At 40.5% G+C, this 23,644-nt stretch overlaps 2 protein-coding genes, 1 long non-coding RNA gene and 1 other non-coding gene across 6 annotated transcripts in view; 1 reads left to right on the top strand and 3 right to left on the bottom strand.

Annotated features, from left to right (window-relative positions):
- Positions 1–12,730, top strand: part of PRSS12 (serine protease 12) — a 33,421-nt gene extending 20,691 nt beyond the window's left edge. For both annotated transcript variants that reach the window (XM_063157018.1, XM_063157019.1), the window contains exons 9-13: positions 2,334–2,539; positions 3,222–3,300; positions 5,235–5,357; positions 8,220–8,500; positions 10,124–12,730. In XM_063157018.1, the coding sequence (XP_063013088.1) occupies positions 2,334–2,539; positions 3,222–3,300; positions 5,235–5,357; positions 8,220–8,500; positions 10,124–10,431 (997 nt within the window). In that variant the 3' untranslated portion in view covers positions 10,432–12,730. The remainder of the gene's footprint in view (positions 1–2,333; positions 2,540–3,221; positions 3,301–5,234; positions 5,358–8,219; positions 8,501–10,123) is intronic.
- A 1,201-nt stretch (positions 12,731–13,931) lies between these two features.
- Positions 13,932–15,685, bottom strand: LOC134419024 (uncharacterized). The gene is made up of 2 exons (XR_010027934.1): positions 15,562–15,685; positions 13,932–15,134 (listed from the first exon to the last, which is right to left on the bottom strand). It is a non-coding gene; the product is annotated as an uncharacterized LOC134419024 (long non-coding RNA).
- Positions 15,279–15,409, bottom strand: LOC134419161 (small nucleolar RNA SNORA24). Its single transcript, XR_010027987.1, has one exon. It is a non-coding gene; the product is annotated as a small nucleolar RNA SNORA24 (small nucleolar RNA).
- Positions 15,686–17,485: 1,800 nt separating the features above from the next.
- LOC134418554 (bifunctional heparan sulfate N-deacetylase/N-sulfotransferase 3) overlaps positions 17,486–23,644 on the bottom strand; it is a 52,205-nt gene continuing 46,046 nt past the window's right edge. For both annotated transcript variants that reach the window (XM_063157016.1, XM_063157017.1), the window contains exons 12-14: positions 22,760–22,869; positions 22,202–22,304; positions 17,486–21,045 (exon numbers count right to left, since the gene is read on the bottom strand). In XM_063157016.1, coding sequence (XP_063013086.1) covers positions 20,926–21,045; positions 22,202–22,304; positions 22,760–22,869 — 333 coding nt within the window. In that variant the 3' untranslated portion in view covers positions 17,486–20,925. The remainder of the gene's footprint in view (positions 21,046–22,201; positions 22,305–22,759; positions 22,870–23,644) is intronic.

Below are 23,644 nucleotides of genomic sequence, written 5' to 3'. Positions count from 1 at the left end.
TCTGAGGGTCATCAGTGCTGGCTTGGAAAGCAGCAATTAAGGGACACATGTTTGTTAGGGGTGCACTAAAGCCAGTTGTAAGGGCACATTCCTGCATGTAACAAAAACATAGATGTAGCATTTGTACCTTCAGAGATTTCCCAATTATATGACACAATTTCCTCTCTTAAGTTGCACTCCTTGCTCAAGAACACCACGATTTTTTACAATTGTTTCCTGAGATGTTTTTCAGTGGGGGTTGGTTTGGGTTTTCTATGGTGCTGTTGGTTGGTTGGGTTTGAAAAGCTTTCATTCCCATTATCAGCAAGCTGAGAGATTATTGATGCACAGTAAGAGATAGATAGTTTTCATACAAAGGTAGCAAGAAGGAGGTAGTGCCCTTTTACTAAGTAACTTATAAGATCTGGAGAGAGAATTCTGCACTAGACTGCAATAAATACTTCTCTGGGGAAGGATAAGAATACTGTGGTTGGTGATTGATAACAAAGTAGTTTTCAATATCCTGAGGAACTTTAAAACAATGCCCTAAAGCAGAAACTTTGTCATTTGACAGAGAAACCAAAACCAGGTAAGAATTTACAATGAGTGCCTGTACTGTGTCACTGTGTTGTAACAGCAAACATGAACACATGAGCTGCCCACAGGTATCAGAGAGCTGGACTTATTTTTTTTGTGGTTATCTGTAATCAGAGTGTCCCTCACAAAAGAAAAACATTTGGAGCAAGAGTCACACTATTTGGGACTGACAAGTCAAATAATAGTAAACTCATTAGGCAGAGATTGTCCTATACTGGTTCCAAAGGCAGTTAAGGCTTTGGATTATCTGGCAAATACCTCCTAACCATGGAAATTGAAAATATGTGAGGACAGTTGACCTTGTGGTATCATCTCTCACGTAGTGTTTCATGAGCTTCTCTTTCCTGGCTTTTTACAATTTCTGCATTCTAACCAATGTTCCATACTTGGAAATCCTGCCCAGCTACCCTTCAGCACATAGTAAAAAAATCCACACAGGCAAAGCTATCCACGTGCAAAAGTTTCCAAAGGGAGGAAGCTCCTGTGTTACATTCATGTTTCAGTTACATGGATGTGGCAATAGAGAGCTGGTTCACTTTGAGCCAGTCACATTTCTACTGTGAGGAAGCTTTGAAAATGGTTTGACAAATCAGGATTCCTCCCCAAAAGACCAAACCCAGTTCAAGAAGGGATGCAAACTCTCCATGCCATTCTCACCTACCTTCCCCAACACTGCAGGTATTAAAGAGGTACAAAAAGAGCTGTAAAGGGAGAGAAATACTTTCTTGCCTAGTACAGTTTCATAGTCAAATTCTCTTTCTCTGCTCCAGCGTTTCATCACATCTGCAGTTACAGTTCTGTATGCACAGAAGCAATACTTCACAATATACAATTATAAAATATCCTTTAAAATGGAAACCTGTATTTTAATTATCTGGAATTCCACGTATCCTTATCCCAGTAAAATCTCAGTGAATTGCTCTTAACCAGCAGGTAAACTTGTAGTTCAGGCACGCTTAGAGGTGTCTGTGGCTTCCTGCCCCACTTATCTATATAGCCAATTGGGTGGTCTCTCACTCATAATTCCTTCTGCCTCTTAAACCATATACAACAAAATATCTATTTATAAATTAAGAAGATTACTTTAACTAATTAACAGTAATACTCTATCACAGGAGTTGCCAAGTGAGATGCTTAAATGCTGCAAAAGCACCAAGTACTGGGTTCCTCCCAAGAACAGGGGGGTGCAGACACTGAACTGGTGTCCAGTCACATGACATTTTTAGACCTCAAATATGGGGTGTCCTGTAAAAAACATGATAATAAAATATTTTAATAACTACTAACAACTGATAGGTCTGTACGTACATCATTGCTCCTACTGCACTGCAAGTATACTGTATTTAACTGGCCCATCTCTCTGAGGGAATCAGACCTGAACAAATTATGTTTAGCTTTCACAGATGCTGAGTTTATACGAGGATTAAAGAGATTATTAAAAAGCAGCTTTCACATATTTTGTTTTATGGCAAAATGTACTGCTGATACAATGTAAAATACTTTGGACACTGCCTTCTAACCAGATACACAAAAGCAGTTTTTAAAAATTAATGAAATGTAGCAATTTTGTCACAGTTTTCTTTTTTCTACATACCAGAATAAGAGAGGTGGTGGAAGGTGCTTGTTGGCAAGTGAAACAGTGACAGAGTTTGGAATGAAACCTCAGTGTCTTTGACTATTCACTTGGAAATTTGAGTAAAATGTAGAATAATGCCTCAAAATGTTTAACAATTAAAAAAAAAATGTTCTGTTTGCAGAGGTCCAGCTAGAGCAAGGACAATGGCCTATTTTGGTGAGGGCAAAGGCCCCATCCATGTGGATAACGTCAAATGTACAGGAAATGAGAGATCCTTGGCAGACTGCATTAAACAGGACATTGGGATGCACAACTGCCGGCACAGCGAGGATGCAGGGGTCATCTGTGACCACCTGAGCAAGAAAGTCCCTGGGAACAGCAATAAAGGTGAGGCCCTGGCACCAGGGGCAGACCAAAAGGTCCAGGTGAGCAAGTTCCTGGTAGGAAGAGACAGACATAGCAATCCCACCTCACAGAGGGAACAGCTTTATCAAAAACAATTCTAGAACAAAAGGGGTGGGAATTCTCTCTGCTGACACTGTGAGCTTATTCTTTGCAGCTGCAGAAAGGAAGCACCAAGACTACTCAATCATTACAGGGTAGTTCTTGCTATGGCTTAGAGCAACCATGTTCATTAAGGTGCTTGAGGGACATGATGCAAAAATCTAAGCAGCTCCCTTCAGCTTTTCAAGGTGTAGGTTACTCCGATAAGGACAGAGATCTGTGTGGTTGGCCAAGGTTTGCTTCCACTTACAGGAAATAAGGAAGAGCCCTATAAAATCCTACATGTGAGAAGCAAATGTGTGAATACTCTGACCACAGTCAAAAGAACTCAGATACAAAGCATTTCTAAGTCTTGAAAGAATTCAGTGTATTTTCCCCAGTCAAAAGATCTCAGCTATAAAGAATTCCTAAGTCTATTTTCCCCAATCAAAATTTGCCTGTTAAAAACTACCATGAAACACAGAATAACTTCAACCTTTAAATTTTTTTCAAGTTACCTCTCATTGAATACTGGCCGCTTTTCATGTTGAGTTTAACACTCTCTACATCTCCCTTTCTGGTTTAGATTCTCTCGCTTCTGTTTGTGGGCTGAGGTTACTCCATCGTCGACAAAAGCGAATAATTGGTGGGAAAAATTCTTTACGGTAAATAATTGGTAAAGACAAATAATCTAGAATATAAAGCTTCTAAGACATGTATTTGCCACAAGTGGTTTGCCAAATTTGCAATTTTATTGTGGGCATGTTGTTTTGTTTTTCTTTTGACTTGTCATGATGTAGGAATAGAAATCTACCCAAAACAAATTTGCAGGAAATTAAAAGGTATTAACTGATAAGTACTTGCAGCATTAATTGAAAATCTTGTGGGTAAAGTCTGTGAATGGGTTAAATTTTAAACTTACAAAATAGCTATTTTACTTTTCTCAGAGGATATCTTCATATCAGGAGCTATAAAAACAGGGATATGAATGTAGTACAAGGTTTTAAATGCCACCTACACCAAAAAAAGAGGCCTGAATATGATTCACACCCTAAGACCTTATTTTCTTTCATAAAATAAGCCTTGATGATGACACAACTAAAAATTCAGGAGGCACTGACTTTACTTTTTCAACAGTTGTGACTAAACACAAAAAAAAAATATTTACACAATCTTACAAAAGGCGTTGTAAAATATACACTAACAGCATCATTACAAGCATCGTGCAATCTATTTCAGAGTACATGTACAGCACTGATCAATCGATTTCTAAGAAGACACTGCCCAAGTGGGAGAGCTTGAAAGAACAGTAACAAAGAGGGAGCCCAGAAAAATATTTTAACACAGCCAGATAAAGTAAAGTAGGATGACTTACCTTTGTAAAGACACAAATGAGATAACAGATAATGCATAGCACAGGAGGAGACTGAGAATTCTTGCCTTAGAATATGAGTTCTAAGGACACTTGCTGAAATGCAACAGTGACAAATAAATGTATTGCACAATTTAGTCAAGAGCAAAGAAGCTGGTCTCATCATAAATCAATACAGAAATGTTAGATGAAGCAAAAAGGTGATGAAAATCCAACAGTGCATGCAGAAATGCTTCAAATTCAAGAAAGGGAGCATATGTATGTATCAGAAAAGGACTCAATGTCACAAGAAATCATTAAGACAAGGAACTTGAGGAAGTTTGAAAATAACTGGATACTTACATATGTACCAGCAAATCCAAAGCTGTCTAAATCACCTCATTTTATAAAAACATATTAAATCCTACCTTTTAAAATGGAGAAGTATCTAAATTGTTTTATTCTTTATGGGAAGTAAACTCCTCCACCTTACTTTAAAACATTTGGCAAGGGTAACTCTGAGATGCTGGACTAGATGGCCCCTGGCAGCTCTTGTTTTCCAGCACACCCATTCAAGTGGACGGTACTCAGAAAACACTCAGACTACCTGTCGCTTACTCTGGGATGCTGACATTGCTTATAGGTGCATCTCTCTCCCTTTCCCTTCTCTGACTCCTCATATATTAAACCAGCAAAACAGAAATAATCCTGTATTCATAGGTATGCAAATATGGCCACATCTACTATGAAAAACAGATAATCACAGGCTGAAAAAAGGTGCTCCTCTATACTTGAGACTTTTACAGTCGCTTTATACCTCTTGTTTTGCCACCTCCCTTTCTCCTGAAGACAGGGATGGATGCTGGGTTCAGCTTTTCAAGAAATTCCCCTTTCCCCTCTGCAGTTGACAGGAAATTTCTGGTTTGTTGACTTGGACGGTATTTGGCGAGCAACCCACAGAATGTATTTTTGGCTCAATGAATGCAATCTGAGAAGAGAAAATTCAAATAGCTGACTGTGGGAGGAAGCACTTAAGAGTGCTGGACGCCCAAATTCTCTGTAAAGTAACGTGGACCATTGTTAAAAGGAGTTCTGAATGTTGCCAGGATATAAAATATTCACCATCCTTAATAAAGAGTACATTTTGTAAGTAAGCTGTGTCAGTCAAACAAAGCCAACAGGATGCCCATTGCAGGTAACCCGAGTTTCCCACAGCTGTACACTGAGCACCGTGTGTCACTCCTGCAGGGGCGGCTGGCCGTGGCAGGTGGCACTGCGCCTGAAATCCTCTCATGGTGACGGGAGACTCCTGTGTGGTGCTACTCTCATCAGCAGCTGCTGGGTCCTCACTGCTGCACACTGCTTTAAAAGGTGGGTCTCTCTCCAATAGAGCACCATGTTTGAAACTGCTTTGTTCTTCTGGGCATATGCAAAACCATTACAGTTCAAACCTGTGGAAAACTGTTCTATGGGCTTGAAAGGCCAAGAGTTGGCCTTTGGTTTTAAAAAACCCTACCGCTCAACCTCCTTTCCCTCAAACAAACTAAACACCCTAATGCATTGAAATTATTTGGGTGTTATCATTCATGTGATTTATATTCACTTCAGTATTTTAGAGATAATACTTCGGCCATTTTAACTTTCTGTTCAAAAAAAATGCAGCTTATGGCTTTTAGATTATAGTGAAGACAAGTGAGCAGACACCAAACATAGGGACTGGAATATTTCAGATTAAATTTGGTAACAACAGACAATGGTAGACATTTTTGCTGTATCACAGCAGTAACTAAATGCAGGACTTCACTAGTGATGAAGTTACTGAAGTATAAAAGTATCAATTTGCACAATAAGGAAGCTAATCTTGTGATTAGTGACTATTTCATTGGAACGGGCTGGGAAAAAACAGAGGAGCACTACAATTTTGAGGGTATTTGCTAGAGTTCACTTAAGTGAGCTGCAAATGTTTTAAATTTGGATTTTGAGTCTTTAATTTTGCACACTAGTAACAAAAACGAAAAGTCAAATACACTTTTACTCAAATACAGGTGTGCATTACCTATGCTGTACACCAGATGCACATCTTTTCTTGTGTCCTAAAATTACGGAGGACTTTCCTTGGCAACATTTCAAGCTGAAGTAGTCAAAATTAGCAAAATTACCTGCTATTTCCACTGACATCCTAGGTGATTCTGCAGAACTATGGAAGCTCTTGAAGTTGCTTTCGTCAAAATTCATAGACTATGGCTTCCTATTTCCCTGTTCATTTTCTCTGTAGTGATTGCCAAGGATGCTGCCTGAGAATCCTGAGAAAGCCTTTGATAACAGGCTTGAAAACTGAATGTGGTGCCAAAGAGTGCCAATTCTGGATACTCTGCGAAGCACCCACAGGATGGGGCAGCAGCATGGCTGGAGCAGAGGACTCTGTGGTACTTCCAGATTGGTGCAGCCACTCGAGGGGCTGTCCCAGGCTGCCCTGAAACTGTCACCTGTGGTCTCAGGGACCAAAGTATTGTTTTGTCCCAGAAGTTATGTTTAAACTGCAATTAGACCTAAGGATGCAGCTCCAACACCTGGTGGATGCACTGCTCTTCACTGTAAATGAGGGAAGCCTTTAGCTCCAAGCTGGCTTTGGACAGGCTGGGCTGAACTTCCAAATGATCTCAGAGTGATTTTCAGGGATAGGTTTCCAAGAGCTATCTATAGATCAAGTGCCTTCTTCACATATTTTCCACAGATGGACAACAGAAAGGCCAGTATACCATTTCTCATACCCTGGAAATTGGAACACTGCTTAAGTAACCAATGTGGGCTCATCTATATTAGGAATAAAAATTAAGCTTAATTTAATGCATGATTATTAGAATTATTCACCAGTACTACAGGGCAATTATTGGTTTCTATACTTTGGCAGATACATTATTTAAGATAAAATGTTTGAAGCTATTTTTTGTTTTATAACTCATCCTTGTCTTGAGTTATTCTGACAGCTATAGGGAAATTGGAAAGTTCATACATTTAGAAAAAATAACTGGATAATTAGAAACATGAGGAAACATCGGAAAAAACCCTTAATGTATCCTATATAGACATTCATCTTTGGATGAAGGGATGTCTGTTCACAGCCTGCAGTTTTCTCCATAAAGCCTAGAAGAGAAATTTTGCTTGTGGAAGACTTCAAGGATTAGACCAAGAAAGCTTTACAACCAGGCAACCAGGAATGCAACCCACAACTAGAAGAAATATTCAGTGGTACAGCTATATATTGTGCAGAAAACTGTAATTTTTCTGCTTTGTCTGCTGCTCCTCAAGCAGGCTTTAACAAGCTATGCAGACCAGAACATTGCTGGATGGTATAAAAAGAACAGGCATAGGCTGAAAGGCGATGGGCCACTGTGGGTACTATTTTTTCCAAGCACATTAGAAATTTCCTGTTGAAGGCTATTAAGGGAGAAATAAAAGGAAAAATATTTCTGTTAGCTTAGCCATATTTCAAAATAAATACATGTACCCAACAGTACTCTCATGTTTGCCTTTTGCCTGGGAAGGTGTGTGCATAATACAAAAATCTTCAAAGACATGCACAGAAAATTGTTATTCCAGCCACAGTAGTAATCTCTAATGTATTTACCATTTAGACCATGATGTGAAAGAAACTGGGATTATATCAGATGCAAAACAAGCCTAAGATTTACAGATCTCCTATCAGTTTGACAATAGTTTGTGCTTGTGATGCACAAATACTTTGTCATCCTTATTATAATTTCACTTGATGTAAGAGGTTTTTATTAAGTTACCTACACCTCTAAAGTTCCTCAATCAACCCAAGAAGCAGGCCTGAACACTACTGTCATTCCAGTAATTATTTGGATAATCCCAGTGATGTCAGTACTCAGGCTGTCATTGTAATTACTGGCAGTTTGTGTTGCCCTCCCTAAATAAATTTATAATGCACACCTTGTACATTTGAAGTGCCAGTCATGGCAAATGGCCGTAAGAAAATTGCCCTGTGAAAATATTCAAAAAGAACATGGCACAACCTAAAACCTCAGAAGGTTTTTATATTCTTTAGGACACACTGAAATGTCAGTGTAAACATTTGAGAAAGCATTTTTGCTCTTTAAAAAATAATTTGCTAACATTAGTTATGTGAACAATAAAGAAGGTGATGAACTCAGCATGCTCAGAATGTGACTCTGCCCGAGCCAGCCCTGTTTGTTTTCACCTCCATCTCAGGTATGGCAACAACACTCGCAACTACGTAGTGCGGGTTGGAGACTACCACACGCTGGTGCTGGAGGAGTACGAGGAGGAGATCGGAGTGCAGGAGATTGTGGTGCACAAGGACTACAGGCCTGACAGCAGCGACTACGACATTGCCTTGCTGAGGCTGCAGGGGCCCGAGGAACAGTGTGCGAGGTTCAGCACCCACGTTCTACCTGCCTGCTTGCCACTGAGGAGGGAGCGACCACAGAAAACTGCTCCCAACTGTTTCATCACGGGATGGGGTGACACAGGTAAAATCACTTCCATGCACCAGTCTGCTTATCTGAGGCTGTTTTAGAAAAAACCCTTCAAATAATTAAAGAACAAAATGCTCAAAATGAAAGTATTTTGCTCTTCTTTAACATAGGCAAATATTTTCTCTCCTGATCCTTTAACCAGGAATGACAGTATTTTGTTTACTGATTATAGTTTGTATTTGTATCCAAGCAGCGATTAACCATGCCACTCTAAATCACAGACCCTGTCAGTCAAGTGGCCTCATTAACAATGACAAGCAGGAATAAAAAGCTTATTTGTTGCCAGGCACACCCTGCACAGCAGCTTATCACCCCCTGCCTCAGTACATAACAGCTCTAGTAGATGTAAGGTTTCAAAGGTAAGGACCATGAATATTTTAATTTTAAAAAGGTTATTGAAATTACAATACTTCAATAGAAAAATGGATGGAAAATATGCACGATAGAATTTTAAATAACATTTTAGTGTTCCCTGTTACCACTGACATTTTCAACCAGCTTTGATTTAAATAACAGAACATCTTTCCAAAATTTACAAGAGCCTCAATGCAATCTGCACTCCAGGCTTCTACTTGCTTTTTTTTGGTCAGTACAAGATTCTTCCTCTTCAAATGTCTTTGGCCTTTAAATGTTTCACAAATTAATAACCATGTTTTACTTTTATCTTTTTGTGGTGCTGAATACAGTGCAAGACAGCAACCACACTTGAGCCTTTGTTCCAGTGACTCACTAGAACTGCCAAGGAGACAAGGCAAGGCCAAGTATCTGCCCCTCCTCTTTACAAGCACTAATCTGTGTGCACAGATGTCAGGGTCACTGTACTACAATGAATGAGAGAGATGTGTAGGGTGGGTTTTTGCTAAAAATAATAGTTAATTCATTGTCTAGCTCTGTCTAGCCTTTTTACATAATTCACTCAAAGTCCTGCAATACTGTTAACTTAGGACATCTATTTCAGGAAACATTAACCACTGCAGTAATTGGCTTCAGTTTGTAGTAAGAATTTACATCATTGCAGTACCTCAGCTGACATTTCACACTTACTATATGAATCATAATTGCTTCACAAGTTATAAGATTTTACTTAAAAAAAGGTAAAACCAACAGTGGCTTTCATTTCCCATGCTTTCAACTGAAAGAGGTGCAAGATATGGAAAAAAAGTAGAAAGATCTACTTGGAAGCCACCAGAAGATGCAGCACCTGTTCAGGCTGAACTACACTAGATTTGAACTGATGACACAGAAATAAAGAATTTCTACTGTTTTACTCTCAGCTGCTCAAGACTCCCCAAAATTGCTTCCACAGAGGTGTCAAAGCGCATGCTCTTCTGTAGAAGACAAAGTGCTCAGAATAAACCAAACCCCATCCTTGGAAAAATCCAGAGAACACATGAAGAAAAGCTACTTTTTAAAAAAAGCATCTACATTTTACATTTACAATATCTACCATATTTTAATATCGTATGTAATGCAGAGATTTTTTTCAGTAGTCTTGCTTCCGGAAATTTTATGTAATGACAAAGCAGTGTGAAGACTTGAGAGCAAAAATCGGATTAAATCACAACTATGTTTCCAAGACTGACCATTGTAATGAGACAATTTTTATCTCCTTTTTAGGACGGGCTTATTCAAGAACACTGCAACAGGCTGCCATCCCCTTACTTCCCAAGAGGGTGTGTGAGGAGCGCTACAAAAGGAGATTCACAGGAAGAATGCTCTGTGCTGGAAACGTGCAGGAACAGAAACGAGTGGACAGCTGTCAAGGAGACAGCGGTGGACCACTGATGTGTGAACGCCCAGGGGAAAGTTGGGTCGTGTACGGTGTGACCTCCTGGGGCTACGGCTGTGGGGTCAAAGATTCCCCAGGTGTCTACACAAAAGTTTCATCTTTCGTACCTTGGATTAAAAGTGTGACCAAACTATGAATGCCCATAATGAAAACCAAATTTTGAGGCAGGACAACTTGAAAAGCACATGCAGTGCACAGCTGGGGCCCGCAGTGGGTGGAAACAGACATTTGCCTGATTCATGTGTTTTTGTTCTCATTAAATCCAAGCTGTATACACTCAAGCCTTCCAGTTAGGGATTACTGTCCTTCCTGTTGCAGAAGTTTAAATATTGCATGAACAAGCTACTATGTATCTAAGGGGAAAAGTGATAGCCAGCTAGAGTTAATACTGGAGCAGGACAGCTGGAGACTTTGCCCACAAGACTGTTGCTCCAAGCTATTTATGCTCCACGCTTCTCTACAATTAATTACAGATCTCAATTAATCTTCAGTCTAGTTTATTTAGTCTATTATTCCTACGATTTTACACTCAGTCCGCTAAATCTGACTCATGTTTCAGTAGCTTCTGAGACCACTCATAGCCTGATTCTTGATAAGTAATTCTGAGTATGTATTAAATGCAGGAAGGAAAATAATGGTCAATTATCACATTCCCAGTTAATTGGCTAAATGTCTTCACAGTTTGGTGTGCCTAAAGTACATTCCCAAGTAAAACAGGCAGTACAGTGACAGTTTCCCCACAACATCCTGCACAACTGCAAGAGCAACAACTTATTTACTTCACTTAGGTAGCATTTGTCCTATTTCTGAAATTCACAGTTTGGAGTATATACAGCATTTTGAAGATTCACTCTTCCTATTTACCACTAGCTGTCAGTACTGTGTCAGACTAACAGACATCCCTATCCTTTCACTGCTGGGCTTTGCTCAAGCAGCGCCAAGAACCTCGGTCAATCCTACCAGACAAAGTTATGCATACGATGGAGTTGTTGAGCCAAAACTTGTCTGAAAAGGTCTATAAAGTCTTAAACTATGTTTTCTATAAAGCAAGATTTAAAGCAAGATTTAGACAACTCTCTCCTGCTTAGCTGCAACACTGGTTCAGACTGATCTCACAGGAAAGGTTAGTTTTCAGTGACTTCTAAAGCACTGACACATCTTAATTTCCTTTAATTACTTTTCCAAATACTGTTCCCCATGCCATGAAACCCCTAGCAACTTATTAAAACAACGCACTGATAACCAGCTTACTGATCCATTGAGAAAGGGCCACCACACCAAACCTAGAACACAGCAGGTAATCACCTTATTGTAACGCTGAAAGGCATCAGTCTGGAAATCACCTGTGAACTGACTCACTGGGGAGGGAGCCACGACACTACAATCCACAGGTCAAAGACCTTGACGAGTCCAACTGTGCTCTATGCATCACAGTAACAACCATGCTCATAAAAACAACTGAAAGCTGTGGGCCATGAAACACTCCAGTGTGACAAGTGTGGCAGATGAGTGTCACCGCATAGTGATTGTGCAAACTGTGACCACCAGTGACTGTTTCCCAGTTTCCTATTCCCCAAACTGGCTATGACTGTGTTGTGTGGTGTTTTGTGAAAAAGTGGGGTGCTTGCATTCATGCTTTAAGTGGGCAATTACTCATTTTTATATTGTTGTGTGTCTCTCTGGTGTTATAACAAATATCCAAGACTCACTTGCATATGACGTGGCAATGACATTGCTGAAGCCCATATGATTGAACATTTAGCCCTTAATATCGCCAACCTCAAATTTAAGTTTTCAAGGGTCAGGACTAATTATTGTAACTGGTGCTAAACTAGTACATGAGGTGCTTTAATACATTTTAGTTCTCTGTAATTCCACACTATTTGAAATAGTGTAAAATATTTTAAAACATCATAAATCACTGTACTGTGACCACCTACTGTTAGACCAATGCAAAACACTGTGCCAGTCAACTTCAAAACCATTGCATTTTTACTTCTATATAGCCCTTAGTTACAAGGGAAGTCAGTCTGTCAAAAGTATCTGCATGTAACATCCAAGTTTTGCTGTACAAGACCCACTGAGACTTGTGGTGAAGTAGGCTACATAGTGCAATATATACGTGTTATATACAGGGGACATAATCACCCTTTAATAGCTGCACCACAGAAACAGGATACTTTGTGTGTGTGGGGGGGAACTAAACCTGCACACCAAGTGTAGTAAACATTTAGATTTAGTACAGTACTTCGTTATTTTTGCTTTTAATAGAATGCTTTGTTAGATTTTAAAATGTTGCACTGTTTCCATGCTGAGCATGTCTTCTCAGTTTCTAACATAAAATGAAATTGCCTCCATCTTATGCCATTCTCATTTTTGTTCAGTGAGCCTGATGGTGTACATGTATACAATAAAAACTGCCACACTGACTACAATTTCTGTATGTTAATTAATACCACAGATGTACAGGCAGCTGCTGCAGAACATCAGCTGGGTAAAACTCACATAAGCTGTACCTGATTAAGGGGATTCTTGAAATCATCTTCCTCAAAAGAATATAAACCTAAAGGAGTTTGTCTTGTTCCCAGTGCTCTAACTCCGACCAGTTACGTTGTCCTAAGTTCATCCTACACTTTTAAAGTTGTCTAGTAACTGTGTCAAGGATGGCACAAACCATGAAAACACTTGCATTTGCCTATTTAAGTTAACCAAGTAAGTGCCCTTGCAGAGCAGATGTGCTGAGGTTATTACAGAGGTCCAGTGGTTTTGGAGATGAAGAGATTTCAGAGTACACACTCCTGATTGTTGGCCACCAGGCTTGGCAGCCACCACCTTGGAATGCAGAGCAATAAGCCATATGACAGGGCTGTTAAAAGCAGAGTAACCATGCATCACCAGTTACACGTGTGCTACCACTTGTTACAGCGCCACACAAGAAAACGCATTCATGTACTTCCACTTGGGCAGAAAAAGTATATGCTTTAAAAAACCCTGAGTTTCCTATGACAGCTCTTATCTGCCCACCACACACAACCACCGAAAGTAATTTCCTCAGATCTAGTGCACGCTGTAATTAGAGCCCACAGTTCTGCTCCCTTCACTTCCAGCAGGAATGCTGACCTCAGCTGCCAAACACCCAGCAGCAAGTACACCGCATGCTGATCATCTCAGCTCCGGCCTCACAGATTTTGTTTCCCAGTCCTTTCAAACCCTCCCTTTCCCTCCAACTTTCCAGTCCTAACTATTTGCAAAAAATACATTATTTGAAAGGTATTCCACTAGAGATTGTGTCAGCACAGCTAGTGCTCACTAAGACAGTAGTTAAAGTATCTTATCTGAATATGCAATGATGCACCATCTACTGGATCTCTATCCATTTTCTCACGTATGGATCCCTCAGCAACTGCAAAAATCAACTCTATTTAAAGTTGTTTTTTCTGCCCTGCAGCACCTACCTCTGATTCAAGCCGTACCACTTCTGGAGCAGTTCCCAGACAATGCATCAGCCACCTGAAACCAGAGATTCTGCCCAAAAGGAACCCCAGAACTGGCAGATTTGGCATGTGTAAGTAATCCTGACAAACATGTGTAGGTCAAGTCTTAGTTGCCAGCAGTTTTTCAAGAAAGGAACCACACTTGCAGCCAGTCATGTCTCTTTATTGACTTATTCATACATTCGAAGACTTTACATTCACACAGACACCAAAATTACAGCTGGACTTTCCACTTTCATTTTCCAGACTTCAAAAACTTACCCACAGCTTCTGCAGCACAGGTACACTTGTTGAAACACCCTTCTAATACGGTGGGAGCAGAGGAGCCATCCCTGAGGGTGCAGTACAGCCACTCCACTACCAAAACCAGTACTGTAATAGCTTAAGGCCCAGTGACAGCCCAAAGAGAGGAGCAGCACACGAGATCCTAACTGTATCTGTCTGTATAGCAGTCAAAGCTAATTGTAGGCACAGTAAGCTGGGTTCCAGCCCCTCTTCATCAAGATGAGATGGACTGCAGAAGCTCTCATTAAAGCTCCAAAGTTTAAAAACTGAGATAAAGACCTAGCCTAAAATTAGCTTTTACTAGCTCTGCCTGATAACCAGAAATATTATTGCTCCCAAAAGACATCGATTCCAGATGATTAAACATATCTACCCTACCCTAACTGAAAATAAACAGGTTTAGACACAGCTACTCCTAGAACTCATATGTGGAATTTAGCCCCATCTTCTTTCAAGAGAGTTTTTCCCCTGTAAAAACAACTTTGAGGCAATTTAATATTGCTACTGGAAACACAAACAGCAATCATCACTACACAGTAGGATGCTCTCCCAGAAGTTGTAAAGCTGCTCTGAAACAAAACTGTTGGCATTAACTTCTGATCTCCCTTGTCCCCACAGCTGCAGATTTCTCTTAGTACTCACATGCTTATAAAAAAAGACACTCCTCTTGCCCAGGATATCCCTGAGAAATCTGTGCATTCAGATACTTCTAGTTTGACAGGCAAAGTACTGGTAGTGTGTTTTTTATGCTAGGAATAGCAGATTATGTTTTTTAATGTCTCTACATCCAAATCAACTTCCTCCTGGTCACACTAATGCACTTGATTACACTTTTCTGTCCCAGAAACACATAAAAATGAAACATGCCTTAAAACAAAACACCATGATACCTAGATTTCGAAGTACAAGTCACAGTAATCGTTAAACATAAATTATTAAATCGGTATTATTCCTGCCCTAAATCTCACCTCTGAAGAGCTTATTAGACACAGCCAGACACATACTTTCTGGGAAGAGGATCTTTAACAACTACGTCTTCATGCTTTCAGCTTCTGTGCTCCTGCGGAATTAAAAAAGAATAAAAAAGTTTAAGAACTGGGCTGTAATAGTTTACTAAAAGGAAAAAAGGGAGAGAAACCTGAAAAACCAATCAACAAGAAAACACCCAAAAAAGAGGGATCCGGCTAACCCCATAGCAGAATCGGCTTGTTACTTGCCACAGTCAACGACTCATACCCACAAGAGGGTAAAAGTTATGCCAATTAGCAAGGCTCTGCTCTTCCATGTCTAGGAAGGGAGTCAGCCACAGACGGCAGCTCCCATGGATTCATGGATCTCGGCTCCCCTCACCACCTCCCTCGTCGCCACGTGGCGGCCGCCATTTTCCCTTCCTCTCTCCCTTCCTCATGTGGGCCGAGGCCCGACCCCGGGCGGTCGGCTCCTACCCGTCCTCCTTGTTACGCATCCCACGCCTACATGGAGCCTACCTTCTGTCTGTCACGCTCCTCTCCTCTGCCGCCGTGGAAAAGGCACCCGATCCGCCGCCGTCACTGCCACTTCACCTTCACCCTTCTGCTTCGCGTGGCCGCCCCCCTCAGCGACAACGGCCGCGCCGCGCGCCCCCCTCAGCCCCAACGGCCGCGCCGCGCGCCCGCCCACGCGGAGCCCCATCAGCACGCGCCCCATCCTCACGCGCCGGCGGCGGGAACTGGCCGCTTTCGGGACCCCGGGCTGGGGGCGGGGCTTAGGGCGCTGGGCGAGGCCACGGAGCGCACGCGCATTGGCTCGGCCGCAGGGGAAGGCGCGGAGGGAAATGGGATCGATCCCTCTCGCTTTTTGATTCCGGCTCCTTCCCGAATATACCGAACCGCATCCCCGCGGGGGAAGGGGTTAAGGCATTCTCCAAAAGCAAACAGAGACCTTCAGCTGGTTTGAGACAGCGATGCGGCTTGGTCTGTGTAGATACACGTGCGTGTATGCTTGGTCCAGTCACCAGGTGGCCTTAAGTGTTACAATAACACTGCTCGGTACTTGAAAACCATGGACTAACAGAAAAATCAGAGGTCGTGAAAGATGTGCTAGAAAAATGAAGTCATCCCTCTAGGTGAACACATTACTTTGCCAGTCTATGTATGCAACTGCACGCTGGCCAAATGTCCACACCTCAATTTGGAATTACAACAAGATAGAACAGAATATTCCACTTGGGAGCCACATAACAAGGATCATTAGTCCAAATGCCAACCACCTCAGGGCCGACCAGAAGTTAAAGCCTGCTGTTAAAGGCATTTTCCAAATGATTTTTAAACACTGACAAGGCCTGGAGCATCAACTACCGCTCCAGGGAGCCTGTTCCAGTGTGAACACCTTCTCATAAAGAAATGCTTCCTAATGTGGAATCTAAATCTCCCCTAATTACTGTAACTTTCACACCACAGCAGCTTATTGAACTATTACAAGTCATCCTCAGTCCAAGGAAGATGATCACCTTTACTTGGTCTGAATTCCTCGTCCTCCACTCAGGTTTCCCTGGCCCTTGGTTTCAGTGCTGATCACTTCCCTGCTCCTGGGATTTGCCCTTTGCTGCTGTGCCTTCTCCATCCATGTCAAACCGAGACACAAAAAAAAAAAAAAAAAAAAAAAAAGGCATCTTTTGCCTTTGAGCTCTAGGAATTGGTGGACCGGAAGAACTGAAAAGAAATATTATATGAAAGTAGATAAAGACAGAGGCCAAAAAGCTATAATTATTTGTAGCAAGGATCTTTCCCCTTTTCTTATTACTTGTTACTACTTTACTGGTTTTATAAGAGCTCATAGAGATGGGTATTATACACAAAGCTTAGAACTTCCTAATTTTAAGTTGCATTATTTCTCTGTAATGAATGCAATATTTTGTTAATGCAGATTTCGTATCTCCCACACTCCCCTAAGCAGATTTTACCCAGCTAGATAAGTACAATTTTGCGTTCTGTTCTGAATTTGTTGATAACAGTGAATTTTCCTTTGGACATTCATACCATCTTCTAAGGTTTCTCCAAAGAAAGCTTTTCTCATGTCTGTGTAGGCTGATGCATTGGCACAACTATTGAATCCCCAAGGCAAATGATTTGAATACATTTTCCTTGTTATCTTAAAAAAAGCAAACTCTGGAGATGTTTTTCCAGCGCATTAGCAAGTGCTGGCACAAGAAATAAAAAGTATGCAGGAAGCAAAGGCAGTAAAACAAGCAGCTGCATAAAGCAGCAATATTCACTCACAGCAAGAGTAAGCAGTACTTTTCATTTCTGAAAACATCTCATGCTGCTCCTGTGCTGCTGGACCATGTTAGAGCTCAGCATCAAGCTGCAATGGCTGCTAACCAACCTGGAAAAGGACAACTTTGTGAACATGAAAGTCACTTCCACACAGCACTACATTTTCTTATCAGAGTTTATTGTTGCACTTCAAATACCATGCCACTATCAGAATAATATCTATTTTTTATTAAAAAAAAAAACTCTGAGAAACATGTTTCCAGCAATTTTCATTCAATGTGAATGACAAGAGTATTACATCTATAAACATTGAAATATCTATTTAATTTCTTCCTGAGGAAGTTTCACATTTTTAAGCAATGAAAAAGGATATTCTGTACAAGATAGTCTGCAAATCATCCAAACTCATTCTTTCTGCACAAGTAGAACTGGGAAAATGTCACAGTATTCTCAGGAATGTTAGCTCAAATAATTAGGTGATTTCTGATCAGGCTCTGTGTTTACACCCCCAAATGGTCAATATCTGCTCAGAACCACACATTGTTTTTTAATGGCACTGATACCCACATAAAGCAAATTTCAGAATCATGTTTATGAAAATGAAGATGAAACTCACAAAATCAAGCAGTTGTTAAAGAAACCATTGCTTGTGCAGTTACCTTCTGGGGGAACAGAAACCACAGCTGTGTTTCCAGCCACAAGGAAACATCTGACTTGGACTAGCAAACAGATTTGTTGTAACAAAACTGCTTTTTTAAGAGAATTAATACTGATGGCGTACTTCTGGGAATCAAACACTGATTGCAGGTAAGCAGTGAACAGAAGAGGTTACACTTTGTCAGGTAACTTGTGTGGTGTGACCTGGTTACTCCCCTGTGCTCAGGTGCATCCCCTGATACACACCAGCTGCTGGCTGCATGATGTGCTCAGCCTCCTCCTCCACCAAGCTGGCTGCATGTTACAGATGCTTTTTAAAGGCTCCTGTTAAATGGAAGAACACATTTCAATAGAACAGTTCTGGAATAAAACCCCCCATGGCTTCATACCATCCTTTTACAACCAACTAATAATCCAGCCAAGGCCGAGGCCGTGCATATGGAAGATTTATTGTGCCAGTACCTCATGGTGACCACAGATGGGCTGTACAATTCCCCAGGGGACAATGTGACCAATGTCACCACCCTGTCCTTGACTGCCCACTCATTCTCAATCTGTCAGGGCCTTGCTTTCCCAGGGCAAGAAGACAGAGAGGGAATTCTTTAAAACAAAGAATGAACTAGGAATGAAGCTGAAGGCCATTCCTCCTGCATGTAGGAGGCACTCAGTCTGTGTTCTCACCCTGAAAACACCAGGCCCTTGACAGTGCCCAAGGTTTTTCCCATTTTCCTCAATTTTATAACACTGTTTCATTGAAGAACATGGAGAACTGAGGCAGCAATGCACAACAGGAGCTTTGTGCAATCCCTGCATTTTTAAAACATTTGAGTGATGTTACAGCAGGTTGTATCAAGAGTAAAATCAATCATGACAGGATGAAAACCCCAGGTATTTTCTCCAGTTATTCAACTGAACTGTAACAAATCTACGTGGATGCTTGCAGGATGCATGAGCAGTCCATAGCACGCAGAGCTTTTGCTTTTACAGATGTTCAGAATCCAGAATATTTCTTTTATCAAAGAAGAAATACTTTAAGACAAGTCAGCTTTTGAGACAAATCCATATGACTGAATATTTAAAGTGAAATGAAATTCTCATTCTAATAAATAATAGAAATAGTCATCTTAAAAAATGTCTACTCTAGTAGGTCCTCATCCTTAATCATGCATATTCCCTTAGCAAAAATGTGCTGTGTAAAGAATATTGTTATATACAGCAAATCTGTCTAGGTTTTTTTCTTTACAGGCCTATCAAAACCACATATTACATAGACAAAAATCAATAAATAATAAAGATTACCAGTTAGAGGTACAGTAAGGATCTCAACATCTGTTTTCTATTTAGGGAATAACAGACTGGTTTCCATTCCATTACCTTGAAAGTTAAATTGCATGATTACATAAATGTCGTAAAACAGCACTGAGACATAGGAAGTTTTTCCACCATCTGATGCACATTTTTAAAAATTCACCCTGAAACAAATGATTAAAACATTACAGAGCTCCTGTATAAAGCCTTGCATTTAGTACTGGGGTCCTTTTTGTTTTCACTAACCCTTCATGCCTTTAGAAACACTCAGAGCCAAAATTCTGTGAGCAGCATTAAGGCCACACTTAGCTGAAGTTTCCAATTATCTTTCTCAACTGCTAAGCACCATTGATTAGACTTTATCTCACATCTAAACTGATGCATTGAGAGATGTGCTGTTGAGACCTATCACAAATATCTGCCTGCAAGGGTAGACATTTGTATTTTCCCATTATTTGAGTGTAATTTTTTACCATGATGACACACGGTGTTTATTTTTGTCCCCTCTAAAGCTTATTCCTAATATTTAATACCAAACATGTTTAATGTATCTGGGAACAGAACTGGTATTTTCATCTGGAAGTCTGGTAATTTTTGCAGCTGATGTCATCTAAAGGTAGCAGAAAGATGCTACAATTTTTATGAGGTTGAAGGAGGAAAAGCATAGTTTAAGCTTACAAATAAATTAAAGAAAAAATAGTGGTGCAAATTAAGGCAATTAAAGTAAGGATCTGTTGCTGCTTTTTATAAGTTTTTAACTCCTTTCAGTGACTCAGAGCCCAGAGTGCAATGCTTGGACCTGGCTGCTCACAGAATCAGGGGTGAAAGCCTCTTCCTTGCACTGCTCCAGTATGGGTCACAACTGTTGAAGTCTAACACTGCAACGTGTGTGCTTCACATCGCAATCCAATTTCTGCTCAGATAATTCACATCTTGGTCAGTACAAAATCAGACATTTGAACTACAGACAAAGGGCCCTTCCTGCACTGTGAGGGTTTGCTGTTAACAGATATCATCTGGTTTTGGCTTCTTTGTAGTTTTCTTTCTACACCTGTGGATTGCAGATGTTGCTGGGTGCATTTGCTGCCATGCACAGCTCAATGACAGGTGGTAACTGTACTGCTCCCCAGTGTTTGCACACACTTTGGGCATTAGCAAGCTGATTCCCAAGGCAGAAGTACTCTGGGCATTTTGTGCTACATTTCATTATCTTATCCTATGCAACACAATAATCAAATCCTAAGAAAAACTGCCAGTGGTCCAACAAAGGGCTACAAAACCTACATGAGACACAATACTTTAAAACTGATGTATAAAAATGTGAATATTTACTGTGAAATCACACAGGTCATGTATCTCTGATGTTTATACCAGCTGTAAGTAACTCCCACATATGTGCACAGTAGTCCACAAGCCCACAGGCCCAGAAATGTTTATGAGAAAGATTTGGCCCACCAGAGCTCTAAGGAACACATGTATTTTTACAATCCACATGCCAGCATATGGAAATAATTTCTATCCTTTACACTTTTTTGAAGAGGTATATCTTACAAGACCTTCTGGTAGCCACTAGAAAATTCAGGTATGACAGCTGAAGTGTGGAAGGAGATTTCAAAAAGCTCTTTTCCAATGCTATCTCACTTTCTGTAGTTCCTGTCTCAGCCACGATGGCAGGGGCTGTCCCAGTTTGTGGAGGAGTTTTGACAGTTCCACATTGTGATCTCTGTAGTAGCTCGACAGAAAGGCCCTGCACTGAGGGATACAAAAGGAGAGGTTTTATTTAATAAAACACTGTACTGCAGTTGCTGTGAATTTGAGGTTTCAAAGTTGGTTTGACCTGTGTGAAAACTCTACTTCCTTTAAAGCAATTTATATTGTTTTGTGCTATCTACTGCATGCAAGGAGCTGAACTCTGAAAGGGAAACAAAGGTTGTTCAAAATGAACATCCAAGTCAAAGCAGAACTGAATTCTACTCTTAGTCTTGTACATTTGGAATCATACTGAATATGATGGAAATATTTACATTACAGTGTGATTGAAATAACAGCTACTAAAATATCTATGTATGTAGACTTGTATCAGTTAGCAACCTCCATTTTGAGAATAATTTAGAGTTGAAAAAGACAAGAGTTTGCACAAACACAGACTTGTCTTACCTCTGACCAAAATCCTTTTCACCCAATGGTTTTGTATCTGTATGACTCTACTGATGTGAAGTTATTTATAATCTAAGTACTGTGAGGAAAAAGTCCTGGGTACATTAATTCTTGCTGCTGTTCAAACTGCAGGTTTTATTTGCATTTTAGCCAGGTCAAGTGAAATGGCAATGCAAGACAGAATCAACATGGAAATTAGAGCTAGAATGGGAGACTGAACTGCCCTTGGGTATAGACTGCAGCATTTCCTCTGACTGAAATTTCCTCATTTGAGCATTTGTCTGGGGAAGGTATTTTTAAAATTCATAGAAACAGAACTTAACCTCTCTTAAAACTGGATTACAGGAGAGCCTGCATTCTATGTCACAGTCTAACTAGGCTCATAGACAAGGGATCACACAAATATATCTATCTGATGATAGAAACTTGCACTGTGAAACTTCTGCTGCTTAAGTCCATAAGGTAAAAGGGACAGGACTTCAGGAGCAGCACATTTAGTTTTCTAAGGGGTGCCAAGTTTTAGAATTTGTGGGGGGTTTTTGTTGCTATTGTTTTTTAATGACTTCATCTTCATCTTTGAAATAAAGAACTGAACGTCTATGCAGCTCACAGCCATCTAAAACATTTCCTTTGTCAGGAAAGGTAGCCAAACAAGTAACTCCTACTTAATTTTGTCTTTTCTCCCTTCTCATGATTTTGCTTGTGTCATGTCCTGAATTCCTGTACAATGCCAACGACCAGCATGCTTTACCTCAGAATCCATAGGAGGGTATTTTCTGCCTTTGCTCTTTCCAAGACACTTGGTTTTTCCTTCTTCCAAGAGCTGACACCAGAATCCTTTATGAGAATCGAACCTGAAACAAACATTGTGCACTGTAAAATTTGTGTGTAATCAAATCTAGGAGTCATAATCCAAGAGAGTGAATGCTACATTCCTGACTGATATAACTGAATCTGTTTTTCAGCTAATGCCAAAAATAAAGAGAAATTATTCTGTTTGCTTTCTGTTTCTGCATATCAGCATTTCATGTTCCACTTATGGAAGTAAAATTCATTTTGATCCATTGCAAAATTCATATGCAATTCTCACAAAGCAGCACTTTGTCTGTGCTGCTCTACTTCCTTAACAGCCAAGTGGCTCAGTGAATGATGCCCAGAAAATTTAACCCCAAACTGAGTTCTGAACAATTCACCCTACTGATAGCTCAAGGAACTGTGAAGGGCTTTGTTCTGCAGTGAGCTGACTTACAGGCTAGCTGGTATTTTAGGAATGTAGGAACATGTGAATATGATGAACTGATTAACTCACGTTAGGGCTTCAGAGTAATTATAATGAGGAGAGACTCCCAGAAACTTCTGTACTTCATCCATTACAGTAGATGGGTCAGTTCTCAGCTGCTGTCCATCAATAATCAGCAACTACAACAGACAAAATAAATGGAGGCTTCAATTGAAATTCATTATTTCAGGCTTGCAACTGCAACTTCCACCTCTGTAAAGCTCCACCATTTGAAGAGTACTGCCCCAGGGAACAATAATGGGCCCAGTCTTAATTGTCATCATCATTAATGATCTGGGAGCAGGGTAAATAGCATTTTAATTAAATCTGAAATGATATTGCATTGGAAGCTGTTGTGACACCAGAGAAATAGCAGTGAAGGATCTAGAAAGATAAGAAATACTGTCAGGAAAGTGAGAGAGACTGGCCCAGCAAAGAAAAAATTGTATTAATGGCTACTACTTTTCCAGATAAAACATAAGGCCATCGGGGCTGATTCTTCACTATCGCTGTGGGACATCAATCTGGCAAAAATCTGCATGACAAGGCATATTATTCAATATTCATGGGTTACTTGTGGAGAAAAGCTAATGAAAACATAATGAGGAGAATTTCATTCAAGAGTCAGGATATTACAGCATTGTGTATCTCATGAAGAGATATACAAGGCTGGCTGAAAAGAGAGTATGTGGGGAAAAACAGCAGCTAGAGTCACCAGAGCTTCCTTGGCACACTCTGGGGAAACAGAAGGTGCAGACTCCAGCCAACTTGTCTCTGCTACAAGAGCCCTGGATAAACAGAAGGTTGGGATTGCAGCCAACCTCCCTCTAGCTGTTGGGTGGGGAGCAGTGCCAGACACACTGCCAATGTCACAAAATTCTATTCCAGAAATAAATCCCCAAGGAGACAGCAATC

The sequence above is a fragment of the Melospiza melodia genome, chromosome 5 (genome assembly GCF_035770615.1).
Source record: "Melospiza melodia melodia isolate bMelMel2 chromosome 5, bMelMel2.pri, whole genome shotgun sequence".
NCBI lineage: Eukaryota > Metazoa > Chordata > Aves > Passeriformes > Passerellidae > Melospiza > Melospiza melodia.
Note: the sequence above shows the minus strand (reverse complement) of the source record. Positions and strands in the feature narration are given on the sequence as shown.